Source organism: Hibiscus syriacus, unplaced genomic scaffold, assembly GCF_006381635.1.
Source record: "Hibiscus syriacus cultivar Baekdansim isolate YM2019G1 unplaced genomic scaffold, ASM638163v2 tig00002878_pilon, whole genome shotgun sequence".
NCBI lineage: Eukaryota > Viridiplantae > Streptophyta > Magnoliopsida > Malvales > Malvaceae > Hibiscus > Hibiscus syriacus.
The window spans coordinates 151961-167356 of record NW_024061951.1 but is presented as its reverse complement, the minus strand read 5'-3'; the positions used below and the strand labels follow the sequence as shown (position 1 = coordinate 167356).

Sequence of the window (15396 nt, the reverse complement as noted above, 5' to 3'; positions counted from 1 at the left end):
GATATCAATGTTGATGCAGCATTCCTTTGTATTGCCAAAACTGCTAGCAAATGAGCGAGAGCAGGACATGTAAGTTTGTTTATCTTGAACTATATTCCCTGGTTGTAGCGAATAGTGAATTTTCCAATTACATTAGTATTGTTCTGACATGGAATTGTTGAAAAAGATGCACTGTTTCATCAATAACCGCAGATTTCGAGATAATTATCATCTTGCCTTGCATTTATACTGCACAGCTATGATCATTAGCTTTTGGGACGTTATAACTGTTAGGCAAGAGGACGATGTTTCCAAGGAATATGTCATCAACACTCGAAAACGAAAAACAGAAACATTTCAACACGACTTGTTATAGTTTGGACTACGTTAATGGTATATCCTTGGAAACATCATCTTTCTGCGACATTAAAAAAATACTGGGTCTATGATGTTTCTAGAATTATGCAGAATGAACAGTTTCTTCTTCCACTTTCACCTTAAAAAATTACTGGGTCTATGTGTCTACCTATTTTTGTGTAGATGGTTTTAACATTTAAGATTGACGGGGAGGCTACGCAATTTATGTCTCTTTATAACTGACATCTCATTTGTGTATGATTGCAGATATTTCCAGGGCATCCCAGAGGCTGTGACCGAGACAGAACAAAGAGGTGGTTGTGCATGTTGATTACCAGCAAAATTCGTTTTTATTTTGGTTGTTCGATGCGTCTCTTTGTTCTTGGTTGCTCAATGCGTCTTTTATTTTGGTTCCAATGATTCTTATCCATTTTTTTTAACACAGTGTATTCTAAATTCCCTTGATTGAAGCATTATTTGCCACTTGTTTTATTTTGGCAAGGAGGAACTTTAAGGACTGAATTTGCAGTGCTTAATAAGTTTAACTTCTAATATTCAAATGAAAAAAAAAAAAAAAACATTTATTACTGTTACACTCTTTTCTTGTTGGTTAGTAGAGAGAGAGAGAGAGAGAGAGAGAGAGAGAGAGTGGGCTTTGTCCCTGTTTCTGCTATTTTTGTATGAGCTTAGGTGTTATATTTCCTGCATAAGGGCTGTTAACTTTAATTACAATGTTATTGCCTTTTCCTTAATAAGCTTTATTTATCTTGTTGAGGTATGAGAAAGAAAGAGAAGAAAGGGGGTAGACTAGAAATTTTACAAGCACGCCAAACGGGAATTTGTACATGGAGCATAATATGAGTGACAACTCAATTCTACAAATTGTACACAACCATAAAATACTGAATAAATCTGTGTAAAACCACTGAATCCAATAAGCTCTTAGAACCAAGCAATATTAGCCAACTTGTACCAACGACATTGAACTCAGCGTTAATATGGATCAAATTTGTAAGAATTGTGCATTTATTTTAGAAACTCTTATTATTTCAAGAGGAAATTATTGTTGGTAATGAGATATTATCCTTTTAGGAGAATTGTGTATTAGTTAAGAAATTCTCTTCATTTTAGGGAAAACTATTGTTGGTTGCTAGAAGAATCCTTTCAAATTAAATTTGGGAATTCTTTCTTAAAAACATCATCGTCGGCGATAACTATTTTGTGAAATGTGAATTAATCGCTTTTCGATAATGTGTTTGATTTAAATAATATTTTTAAATTATATATTTTTTTATAAATCATTCATTTTGATCCTTTTTAATAATATGTAATGATTATAAAATAATATTTATTTGAACTCTTTTTAAATTATTGACAACACACATCTTATAAATGTAAGTACTCATACTCGGATCATTTAAAGAAAACAACATTCCCTTTCACTTCTAAGTTCATATTGATATAAAATTAATTTTATTATTATATTTTTAGTTAAGAATAAATAATATAGACAAGATCGGTGGAGCCCAAGGCTTTATTTTTTTAAACCACTCGACATAATCAATGAACATCTTTATTACAAATAAAAATAAACTCGTATATTAACTATATTAATAATACATATAACTGTTTTTTTATACATTAACAAAATATTGAAATCTAAAATCTAGATAATGAAATGAAACGAGTTTTATAAATTTTCATATAAATATTTTTCAAATTTAATATTAAAAAAATACATATCATAAAAATAATTGAATAAAATGTATTTTCAAATAATCTTATATTATGTCGATCAAACCAAGTAATTTTCATTCCTCCTTGAGAAATAATCGTCTTTACATTTTTAAACTAAACATCCATAAATCAAACACGCTCTAAGACCACCACCTAATCTAACGGGATAGAACCTAGAAGTTTGGGTTTGTCTTGCGTCAGGCAGGGACGAGCAAAAACGACGCCGAATTTATGAATCAGTATACAACTTGGAATCCAGTCCCTCTTATATTCTCGGGTTATATCTCTCTTATCTTTTCTTTATTCTCATTCTCATATATATATATTAGTCACCCAACTATGTGGCATTTGGTTTGTTGGAATGTTTATGAGAGAATTGAAATATGTGAAAAAATTATAATCTGAAGGAATTGAAATCTGAATCTGAAACCTGTTTGGTTGGCAGAAAATTGAATTGGAATCCAATTCCATATATTGTTTGGTTCGCAGACATGTTAAATGAATTTGATTTCAGTAATGTAAAATGACAGAATTACCCTTCTTCTTTTTTTACTTAATTTTAGTTTGTTTTATAACTTACATGTAACAATATATTATAAAAATTTAAAAATATTAAACTTTCATTTGATTGATTGATTATTTATTTTAATAAATTATAAAAATCATACTAGTAAACATCATAAGTTAAAATCATCTTAATTAGGGATGGCCATGGGTCGGGTTGGTGGTCCACCCGACCCGACCCGAGAACAAGGGAACCTCCACCCAAGACCCGATCTGACCAAAATAAAGTTTCACCCGACCTGACCCGAATATATGAATTAGAAACCCGAACCGACCCGACTCAAAATAGTAAAAAACCCGAACCCGACCCGAATATCACTCTTTAAAAAATTGTATATTTTTCGGGTCGGGTCGGGTATTTTTCATCCTAAACCCGAACTGAATATCACACTTAAAAAAACCCGACCCGACCCGAATATCACACTTAAAAAATCTCGACCCGAATATCACACTTAAAAAAACCCGACCCTACCCGAATATCAAACTTAAAAAACCGACCCGACCCGACCCCGACCGGAATATCACACTTAAAAAAACCGACCCAACCCGAATATCAAACTTAAAAAAACCCAACCTGACCCGAACATGAATTTTTTTTTTAAAAATCTGACCCAATCCCGATTTTTTTAAAAAAAATCCGACCCGAATACTAAAAGATTGATGAGGGTAGTATGGTCAAATTTCACATTCCCTCCTCCAAAGGATTTCAATTCCATCATGTTATGGATGGAATTTACTTTCCCTTCCTTGATAGAATTGAATTTCAATTCCCCCTTTGAAAACTTGAACTAAACATGAGAAAGTGGTGGAATTAGATTCCAATTCCCTCTAATTTCAAGGGATTCTAGCAAACCAAACGCCACCTTAGGATACGTTCATTACAAGGTAATAGATTTTAAATGAAAAAGAAAAAAGCATGGGTAAACTAATCCAACTATTAGGACACTTATTTTTGTCACCCAATATAAACCGATAGCTCAAACAGCACGGATGTTTTTAACCAAAATAAAGCATGCAAAATGATGCCAAGGAAGTTCCAAAATCACACATGCCAGTGCAGTGGATATCAAATCAAATAGTATATAAACATACGCTAAGCGAGTAGTACTAACAGCAAAGAAATAGCTTAACACACATTAAAAGGAGTTCGGACTACGGGGGTTTTGCTGCGCCTGAATATTAGAACCTCAAAAAGCAAAACTATAATAGCTATGTTTGGGCGAGAAAGAAACTTTGCAAACCTGTAAACAAAGACAATTATTCTAATGAAATCTGCAGTTCCTGTTCTTCCTTTGAACAGGAAAAACACTGGATATCTGGGGAGGGGATGAGATCAATCACCCTTCATGCTGCTACTTCTGTTTTGGCTTCCTTCTTCCTGCCTTTTCTTTGGCTGCCACCTTGCTCTTGCTCCTCAGCTTTCTTTTGAGCTCGAATCAGGGCTCTTCTTGCACGAGGCCTCATTTCTCGTACTTTTCGGGGAGGCATCACATATGGTTCAACGGGCCTATCACCAAAGGGGTGCTCACTATCAGCAAAAATCCTCAATTTTCGATCTCTATCCTGCATTCATTAGAAGCAATCAGAAATCCAAACCATGGCAAACCATTTTTTTTTAAAAAATGGACTAACTGAATTAACATGAGAATCTGAACATCACAAAGCAGAAGTCTGTTTCTAGGAAGCATGCGTAGCACAGCTTGTTTGCAGGTAAACACAGGTCATAGTCTAATCAGGTTCAAAATACTTACATCCCGCAATTTGTTTCTAGGAAGCATGCGTAGCACAGCTTTGCGTATGACTTCTGTAGGATCCTTTTCCATCTGGTCCTTTAAAGTTCTTTCTTTAAGGATGATGTTGAAACATGATGTTGAAGCGGTGTACAAGTACAACATAGGAAGCTCTGTACATTCCTCTGAGAATTGTGAGGGGTTGAAGCGCAAGATCCAAAACCTGATAGATTCAGGGGCATGGATAATTGAAGAAAGGGACATTGTATCTACTATTTGCACTGAGAGCATTGTTTTGTTTGAACACGTTTTTGATCTTTCATATTTGTTTAATCTTTTAAACGGCTGAGCTTATGCTACATTATAAGGAGGAATAATTAAGTAAATTTTAATCTTTAGTTCTTCGAATATTAAATGAATTAAGGATTCTTTTAATTCTTCAAGAATTATAGATTTTTGACATATGACAAGATCAGACCTTTCTTATCCCGATTAAAAAAAATCCCTCGATTCTTTACCCAGAATAATCCATGGAGAGTCATACCGATACCTTTGAGTCAATAAAGTCACATCATCGTCCTTTTAGATGTAAACCCAACATTGTTTACCAATAAAACCTAAGACATTAGGTACAAGATGTTCACTTGAACATGAACCTTCTTACTATAAGACACAACTTGGGGCATCGCACATCAATTTTCTAAAGACGAGCTTGTACAATTGAGGCATGTTGGGAACAAGAAGTAGAAAGGAGAATTAATTCGAAATAATTCTATCATGCATTAATTACATTTTTCATGTGAATAAAATTAATCCTGAAAATCTATCCCCCTGGGGATACATCTTCTGCGAAGACTTTTGTGTATGAGATGATGAACGGTTTTGTTTCATTTATCCATAAATGTATATATATTTATCCCTTGTCGTCCCTTTTTGAGCCTATAATATTTTTTCTTCTGATTCAACCCTAATTAAGGATCACCCCCACACTGGTGGGCAAGGTGGAAGAAATCTGCTCACATGAGTGAAGACATCAAATCAGAGGAGATATCAAAAGGTGAACCAAATGCCAAGTGCGAGGATCCAATTAAAAAAAGAAACAAAAAAATAAAAAAAAATAAAAAGAAAAAGCAAAAAAAGGGACGAGAATCGACTCAAATGACACATAGAGCATCAAACTATGAGATTGATCAAGCACAATTATTCCAGAATCACTTCACTCGAAGATCTTAGAGCATCAAGAGAGACACACATACGAGCATATTCAAATTGGGTAAGACAGGATTGAAGGTATCAGAATGAATTGATCCTTGGTTCAATACCCTAAGACACTTGTTTGGGCCTATTTATCATTTTCTTTCATAACCATGAACCATGACCTACATTACGTGCCTTAAAAGTCCCTTATAATCATACATGGATTTTTAAACAGAAGAGACTATCTTCAGATTTCATCCCGCCCATCAGGATTAATTTTTATTTACAAAAAGTTTTCTAAAATCTTTAATGCATGATAGAGAAAATAACAAAGGGGGGTTCAAGACGTAAATTCTGGATGACGTTTTGAAACCAAAGGAGGATTCGAGTTGAAAACATGAAAAGGTGGCTCGAATATAAAAATGATGCAGCTGAGGCGATCACACAAATTCCTTGATAAGACATCGCACAATCCGAGCGCGACCATGAAGGCTGGGAGTCGGAAAACACTTACAGTAGAGGAGCATACAAGCTACCCTCATCAGATCAGTGAACATCAAAGAAATAAGAAGGCCAAACCATTCACCGGACACAAGAACTTGAGACTGTTTTTATCTTTTCATTAACCATTTCACAAATATAGCTTTGATCTTGATACTTGTCAAATAGCTAAAATTTATTGAAGGATTAACAGTGTAATTAATTCTTTGATGTCCAATGAACTCTAGTTTTATGATTCGTCTCAATTATAAAACCGAGAAAGAGGCAATATTTTCAAAACTTTTGATTAAACATTTTTCGAATCTCTTCTAATTGATATTTTCAGAACTTTTGAAAATAAAAGAAGAAGAAAAAACACTTTTCAAACAAGACAATCTCTCTACAATGGATCTTGGTATTTGACATGTGGTTCTCAGACATAAAGCTCGTGTTTAGAATCAGTGTTGAAGCAATAGAGGGCATATTTGAAGATTCAACATCAAATGTTGAGGCATATTTTGAGATTTAACATCGAATATTGGGGCATCTTTGGGGATTTAACATCCTGATGCAAACAATCAGACCTTCTGAAGGCATTTCCTCCACATACAGGAACAAACAGACAGAGAATGAGGCTCCATTTAAGAGATAAAACAAGAACTAATTCATGTTGTATGCATCTTAGATATACTTAAGAGCATCATATTTATCATTTTTAGCATACATGATTTTTTGCAGCTTTTAGAGTCCAGTTTCAACTTCAGGACGAAAGATACTCGATTCAAAATCACATTCAGAAATTGATGGTGGTTGCTCAACTTCACAGCGAAGGAGCATTTGTCAACAAACAACTTTCTAATTTCATTCAGAGTCAATTTCAACTTCACAGCGAAGGATATTGGACTCGAAGCAACTTACTCAAGATTGGATTTCAACTTCACGACAAAGGATATCCAATTCAAGGCTCAACTTCACGACGAAGGGGCCATCCACGATTTTAACTTCACGACGAAGGATATCGTACCCACATTTATCTCAAGATTAGATTTCAACTTTACGACGAAGGATATCCAATTCAAGGCTCAACTTCACGATGAAGGGGCCATCCACGATTTCAACTTCACGACGAAGGATATCGTGTTCACAAGCAGTAATGCAACCCTTGAATTTCAACTTCACGACGAAGGATATCGTATCCACCAACAACATTCATCTTTAGATTAGATTTCAACTTCACAACGAAGGATATCCAATTTGAGGCCCAACTTCACGACGAAGGGGTCATCCACGATTTCAACTTGTCCACTAGCAACAATGCAACCCTTGGATTTCAACTTCATGAAGAAGGGTATCCACTTTAAAGCTCAACTTCAGAATGAAGGAACCATCCACAATTTCAACTTCACAACGAATGATATCGTGTCCACTAGCAAGAACGAGGAGACTATCGATCGCCTCTGAGATTGTTTCTCTCGAAACAAAGTGTCATCCCGCTAGAGATAGCTTTTCTTGAAAAATAAAATTTTGTCTCGCTTGAGATAGTCTCATTTAATACAGAGGATTTGTCTCTCTCGAGATAGTTTCCCTTGAAACGAATTTTGTCACTCTTGAGATAGTTTCCCTTGAAACAAATTTTGTCTCCCTTGAGACAGTTTCTCTTGAAACATAAACTTTGAAAACGTTTCCCTTCGAACGAATTTTGCCTCTCTTGAGATAGTTTCCCTTGGAACAAATTTTGTCTCTCTTGAGATAGTTTCCATTGAAACAAATTTTGTCTCCCTTGAGGCAGTTTTTCTTGAAATATAAACTTTGAAAACGCTTCCCTTGAAACACAAAATCTTTGAATCAGTTCCCCTTGAAACAAGTTTTGTCTCTCTTGAGACAGTTTCCCTTGAAACACCCACATTTGAGATTGTTTCCCTTGAAATATGTTTTGTCTCTCTTGAGACGGTTTCTCTTGAAACACCAAACTTTGAGAATGTTTCCCTTGAAACAAGTTTTATTTTCTTTGAGATTGTTTCTCATGAAACAACAACCAAACTTTGAGATGTTTCTCTTGAAACAAATCTTATTTTCTTTGAGATCGTTTCTCATGAAACAACAACCAAACTTTGATATGTTTCTCTTGAAACAAATCGTATTTTATTTGAAATTGTTTCTCATGAAACAACAAATATCTTTGAGATCGTTCCCCTTGAAACGAATTTTGTCTCTTTTGAGACATGTTTCTCTTGAGGCATCATTTATGAGTCGATTTCTCTTGAAATCGTGTTATCATCCTTAATGATGGTATACCGTCCTCATCACGTAGGAACCGTGTCATCACCCGACCTAATATCGTCATCACGTAGGATCCGTGTCAACCCCAGATAACCAGCCATCCTCATCACATAGGAACCGTGTTATCACCCTTAGATTACCTCCCGTCCTCATCACGTAGGAACCATGTCATCACCCGACCTGATCTCTTCATCATGTAGGAGCCGTGTCAACCGTAGATAACCAGCCATCCTCATCACGTAAGAACTGTGTTATCACCCTTAGATGGCATGCCATCCTCATCACGTAGGAACCATGTCATCGCCCGACCTGATATCCTCATCACGTAGGAGCCGTGTCAACCTCAGATAACCAGCCATCCTCATCACGTAGGAACCATGTTATCACCCTTAGATGGTCTGCCATCCTCATCACGTAGGAATCATGTCATCACCCGACCTGATCTCCTCGTCACGTAGGAGCCGTGTCAACCCCAGATAACCAGCTGTCCTCATCACGTAAGAATAGTGTTATCACCCTTAGATGACCTGCCGTCCTCATCACGTAGGAACCGTGTCATCACCCAACCTGATCTCCTCATCACGTAGGAGCCGTGTCAACCTCAGATAACCAACCGTCCTCATCACGTAGGAACCGTGTTATCACCCCTAGATGACATGTCGTCCTCATCACATAGGAACCGTGTTATCACTCGACCTAATCTCCTCATCACGTAGGAGTCGTGTCAACATTTAGACGACCAAAACTTTTCATCACGTATGAGCCGTGTCGTCTCCACAACATAAGCATATCAAGTCTCCGAAATAAAAAAGTGAATCGGACAAAAACTGTTTGTCTTTTTCGTTTTTGCCCTATTCTTGTTAACACAAGAATGTGCAAAGAGGGGTAACTGTAGACACCCGTTTTTATCTGAGTAAAAAAATATTATTATTATTATTATTTAAAACCTACCACTACATCTCTACCCATATCATTATCCACCAAATCATCCACTAAGTATTAAATAAAAAACCCACTCAACCTTCCACCATTCCATGTTTTATGCCACCATTCCAGGTTTTCTTCCATATTTTATTCTCCCACTCATAACAATTATTTTCTTATGATATATATATATATATGTAATTTACTATAGAAAGAAAGGGGACAGACAAGGAAGAAGAAATGAGCCATACGTGAGAGAGAGAAAGAAAATTGCAAAAAGAAAATAAAAGAAAAAAAGCTTTTGTGATTCTGTCAGATTTTTCACCGGTGATCGGAATCTCCGATCAACATTCCGAATAGTGAAAAGTTGCAAAAGGTCAACACGAACAACATACTGAAAAATCAGGACAATCGGACGATGGACGGTGGCGGATCGGAGAAAATAAATCCGGACAATTTTTGGCCTCTTGTCGGCGATCGGGATCTCCGATCAATATTCCGGATGGTGAAAGTTGCGCAAGGTCAAAACGAACAACATACTGAAAAATCAGGACGATCGAACGGTGGACGACGGTAGATCGAAGAAAATAAATCCGAACAATTTTTGGCCTTTTTACGACGAACGAAGCCGATTCACACAGAACCAACTCTAGATCCAAGATGAGGAGGCCAAGACGGACTTCCTGATGAAATTTGGTAACCATTGGCCACCGGTGACGGCGGTCGGCGGCGGTGGCCGACGACTCATTTATGTTATGTATTCTTGGTATAATTTCTATTTATTCCCTGAACTTTTATGCATGTTTTTCATTCCAGCACATGAATCTTTATATTTTTCTGATTTTGACACTTTAGTTTCTGTTATTTTATTTTAGTCACTTAAGTTTCTGTTATTTTATTTTAGTCACTTAAGTTTTTGTTTTTGCTATTTATGTCAATTAAATTTCTGTTTTAGCTGTTTTAGCCTTTTAAGTTTCTGGTTTTACCATTTTCATCCTTTACGTTCATGTTTTTGCTAGATCTATTATTCGAGTAAAATAATTTCTTTAATTAATTAATTTGAAGCAAGTTAATCAATATTTAATAAATAGATCATATTTTAACTTGATATTTGATTCAGGATTTCCACCATTAAGACAATGTGTAAGCGAAACAGTACCAATTTTGGGCGTTGTGGTGGTGCTAAACCTTCCCCACGTGTAACCGACTCCCGAACCCATTTTAATCGAATCTGGTAAACACATATCAACTTTTTTCTTAAAAAATGATTTTTCTTAAAATTGTTTTTAAAAGACGTTTTAGGTATTCAACCTACCTAACCCAAAGGTTAATGGCGAACCTATCCAATTTTATCCAATTTAATTCAAAATCACTTATTTTCCAAAATTAAAAGTCATAACTGTTTTTAAAACAATAAATAATCGTTCCAACCTAAAAACGATTATGACAGACGCGACCAAAAACGTGATCGCAAATGCTATTTAAAACCCTGATTCTAACCATTCCTCATCGATTGCATGTGGATACTCTAATGTCATGACGTTCCATGACAAGTACGGTGTAAGAGAATGTATTTGGCTCTTTAAGTCGTGTTTTGGTTCGACCTGTTCTTAGCGTTAGTCCATCACCTTAGTATGCTTTTGAAAGGCGTGGTTAAAAAGTACTTCTCAAAAGTGTTTTTGAGAAGTAGTTTTGGATTATTTGATGGAGTATAAATGTTTTTGAAAGCGTAAATGAACATTTTAGATATGATTGTAGACACCCGTTTTTGACCGGGCTTAAAAATATTAAAAATATTAATTATATATTATTATTATTATTATTATTATTATTATTATTATTATTATTATTATTATTATTAATGTTACATATTATATTTGACAGGCCCAAGACCCAGTTACAAATATCAACCCAATTACAAGATGTTGGTTCAAGCCCAAGACCCGAATCCAGACCCGGTTACAAGACCGACCCGTTTAGCTACTGCCTCTCACATGAAGTCAGTGATCAGCACTCGATGCTTCCCATGTGAAATCTACAACAAATCCACTAAATTCAACAAAGGATCAATCATCCACTGGAAAATGTATCAAAGTCAAAACCAAACACAACCCCAAAAATCAGGGCGAATTGACCTAACTGACACTGTTTAACCGAATATCTACCTTTATGGCACCGTTTGACATATATTTCCCGAAGTGGCACCCTTAGGGATGGCAACGGGCCGGGTTCGGGCCGGGTATTGGTCCCCCCGTCCCCGTCCCCGTTTAAAAAACGATACTCATCCCCGTTTAAAAAACCATGGGGATTTAAACAGGGATCCCCGTCGGGTAATCGGGGAAAACCGCGGGGAAACGGGTATCCACGTTTAGCATAAACGATTATTTAAACGGGTATTGGGCCGGGTATTGGGTCGGGTATTGGGTCGGTATTGGGCCGGGAATCGGGCCGTGTATATATATATATATATATATATATATATATATATATATATATATATATATATATATATATATTAAATATATATTTTTTATTTAAATTAAATTTATTAATATTATATATATATATAAATAATTATTTTTAATATTTATCGGGTCGGGTATCGGGGCAGGTAATCGGGTAATCGGGGCGGGGATTACCAAACCCGTCCCCGTTTAAAATAAATGGTTTTTCCCCGTCCTCGTCCCCGTTTATCATCCCCGAACCTGACCCGTTTAATTCGGTTTTCGGTTTTCCCCGTCGGGTTCGGGTTTTTTTGCCATCCCTAGGCACCCTTTCGGCTGAGGTGGAGAAAGGCGCATCCCCGGGGACGCGCTTTACCCGGGATAATGCTGAGTTGGCTGGCACGTGTGGAAGACGCATCCCCGGGGACGCGCCTTCACGAGGTATTGCTGATTCGGTTGCCACGCTGGTATTTTTTTAATAATAAATATTTTATTTTTATTATTATTATAAATTAGTAATATATTATGTAAAGTGTTTCGATTATAATGTAAGAATTATCAAATGCATTTTTTTAATGTATGTTAAAGGTGGAGTGAATTATCCAGATTAATATGATAGAACAATAGATGAAAACCAGTTTTGATTTTATTGTAGTTATAGGAAAAATGTATGAAATTATAATATTACACATATGGTTATATTATTATTTTTGATTGTGATTATCGATTTATTAATTTTATCAGTTAATTATTTAAATGTTATCAATATAGTCACCTCTTATCAATATTTAACGAAAATATTGATGCATAAGTTAATAAAATCAGTATAATTACACATTTAATCTTCAATACTTACATATTTTATGAATTTAGTCTTTCTAAAAATTTAATTTAATAAATTTAATCCTCCAATCAAAACATGAAATGTGTCATCGTATACATAAATTTAATAACGTAGAAGGTGGAATTATTATAATATTTTAAAAAAAATTATAACTAATATTATTAATTATTATATTAAAAAATATATTGAAAATATTTTTTAAATAAAAGTTAAAAAAAATTTATTTAGGTGTACATACATTGAGAAATTATATAAAATGCAATAACATTTAAATATTAGAAACAAAAACATTCATTTAAATACAATATTGATTACATAAGAGTTAACGGTTATATGATGATAACAGAGCTGGACATTTTTTCTATTGTGCCCAATGTTTCTACAATGCCCACATCGTTTTTGTTCTGTTGACTTTTCCCGAATATCCATATCACAATGTATTCTAGTAGATTTTGGACGACCTGAGTCCCTCAATAACAATGGATTTGGTACAATTGTAAGCTAAGTTTGAATCTCATCTGGGCCTCTTTCGTTTCCTATGGGCGGAAACTCAAATTCATATACCTTGAATACTTGTGAAAGTTGGTATACGGGATCAACATAATTTTTGTAGTCCAAATACGAATGTGAGCAAGCTGCAATGACATGAGAGCATGGATATTTGAGTGCTTGAAAGAAACCACAATCGCACCACCTCTCTTGCAGATTAACTCTGGAAGAGTTAGCTTCAATCCCTTGCAGCGGACGTGGCATTTCGGTTACACGAAACAATTGACGGGTGCGAGAAAAATTTGTAACTAACATCCCATTTGATGCAGCCACTTTTTTCTGTAAATCAGCTACTAGTCTTGGGTGGTAAATATGACCGTTTTGCATCCAAGTAAGAGCTTGTCCACCGAGCTTTGCAAAGAGTTGACCCAAACGGAAATAAGTCGTTTTAACCAACGCCGTGACTGGTAAATGACGTGCCCCCTTTAAGGTTGAATTTATTGCTTCAGCCAAGTTTGTTGTCATATGACCATAGCGATACCCTTCGTCATACACATTTGTCCACATTTCTTTGCTGATGTCCATAATGTACTCGCACCCCTTCTTATTTTTTCCAAACAGCTCTTGTAGCATCGACTCAAACCTTTGAGGTAAGAGTTCGTAACCTAAGCCATTAGGAATATGTAATAGTTAATATGAAGTATAGATAAGTAATACGAAAATGATAGAAAAATTGGGAAAAAGTAACATACCCATCCGCACGACTAACTGACGTCCATCGTTCTTCTTGTATTTTCCGTAATAGTTTGCAGCAATATGACGGACACAATAACGATGTTGAACATGTGGAGGTCTATACATTGTACCCAAAGAGTCCATTCCTGCTTTTATACCGGCTCCTCGGTCTGAAATAATGCATACTCGTTCGCTGGTGACAACATGTAAACGTAATTTTTTAAGTAAAAAAACCCAAGACTTAGTGTATTCTGCTTGAACGAGGGCAAACACAACAGGAAGAATATTGTGGTTTCCATCTTGAACCACAGCCAATAATAAAACTTGCTTGTATTTCCCATACAAGAAAGTACCATCAATTTGGACAACTGGTTTACAGTACTTGAATGCATTAATACACTGAGGGTAAGTCCAAAAGACACGGTAGAATTGGCTGCGATCGCGAAGCACTCGATCATTCACGTAATGATATTGAGTTTCGAACTCAACAATTGTCCCGGGATTGAGTCTTTGCACAACATGAAACCAACTGGGCAGCTCGTTGTAAGAGGAATCCCATTCGCCATGAAGTTTGCAAATGGCATTCTGTTTTGCCAACCAAGCTTTTTTGTAGGAGACGGTGTACCCATATTGTGACTGTATAGCAGAAATCAACACTGCAACAACTATATGAGAGCTTTACTTAACAATGGACATTATTGCTTGGCAAATAATGTTGGAGTCTGATAACTCCGTAAAAAGGACACATTTTGGGACCTTTTCACTTAAGTTATTGAATGTCTAAGAGTATATTTAGGACCATTTAGATGCATTTAGGAGCATATAGTTGCATGTGGTGGAATTATGTTTGCCGCGGCATTTTAATTTGTCATCAGTCCTACCTTATGGGGAAGGTGTTTGTCTAATGATGTGCAGGATTTGAGAGCAAGGAAAAGAAAAAGGAAAATGCAGTGGCATAAGGAGACTGCTGAGCAGAATGAAAATACCGAGTTGGAATGGCATTTCAAGAGCGCACAAAGTGAAAGAAGATATTTTCGAAGCCAGCTGTTCCCTATTTGCACGTGATCTCTGCCCCGCCACCCTGCTGCAGATCTTGTCTACTGCGCAGGATCCTATCAGGTGCCTGGATTAGTGCTACCACGCCGCCCTGCTGCAGATCTTGTCTGCTGCAGTAGTATCCTGTCGGGTGCTCAGTCAACCACCAAGGCTGGACCATTGCCAGCTGCCCAGCAGGATCACTGTCAGCTCTGCCTGATCATCACATAAATCAAGCATGATTTGGCGTATCTTTGGAATTTTTACATAAATCTTTAGGGTTTTTCTCCTCTATAAATATATGATGAAGCCACAATGTTAAAAGACTTTGGTTCCAGCCATATTTGAGCTAAAAAGTTAGAGAGAGAGAGTTTCATCTTTCTCCGTCAATCCTACTTGCCGTGGCATTTCTCCTTGACAAGCTGAAGGGAGTGGCGTTCTGAGCATCCGAGAGGAGCCAGTCTGCTAGGAGCAGCTCGTGGTGGTAGAGGGAAGCATTAGACAGTGCACGTCGAAGGCTTTTTCTCCTCCCCTTAGTACTTGTTTTCATATTTTGTTGATTGGGTTGTAAGGAACGAATGAATCTTGCTTTGTGCTTGTC

The 15396-nt window shown here is 36.2% G+C and overlaps 1 protein-coding gene across 1 annotated transcript; it reads right to left on the bottom strand.

The window, feature by feature from the left end:
* Window positions 1-3855: 3855 nt before the first annotated feature.
* LOC120160992 lies at window positions 3856-4631 on the bottom strand. Its single transcript, XM_039171303.1, has 2 exons — window positions 4389-4631; window positions 3856-4200 (listed from the first exon to the last, which is right to left on the bottom strand). The coding sequence occupies exons 1-2, from the start codon at window positions 4629-4631 to the stop codon at window positions 3982-3984; spliced, it is 462 nt and encodes a 153-aa protein (XP_039027234.1). The 3' UTR covers window positions 3856-3981.
* Window positions 4632-15396: the final 10765 nt, after the last annotated feature.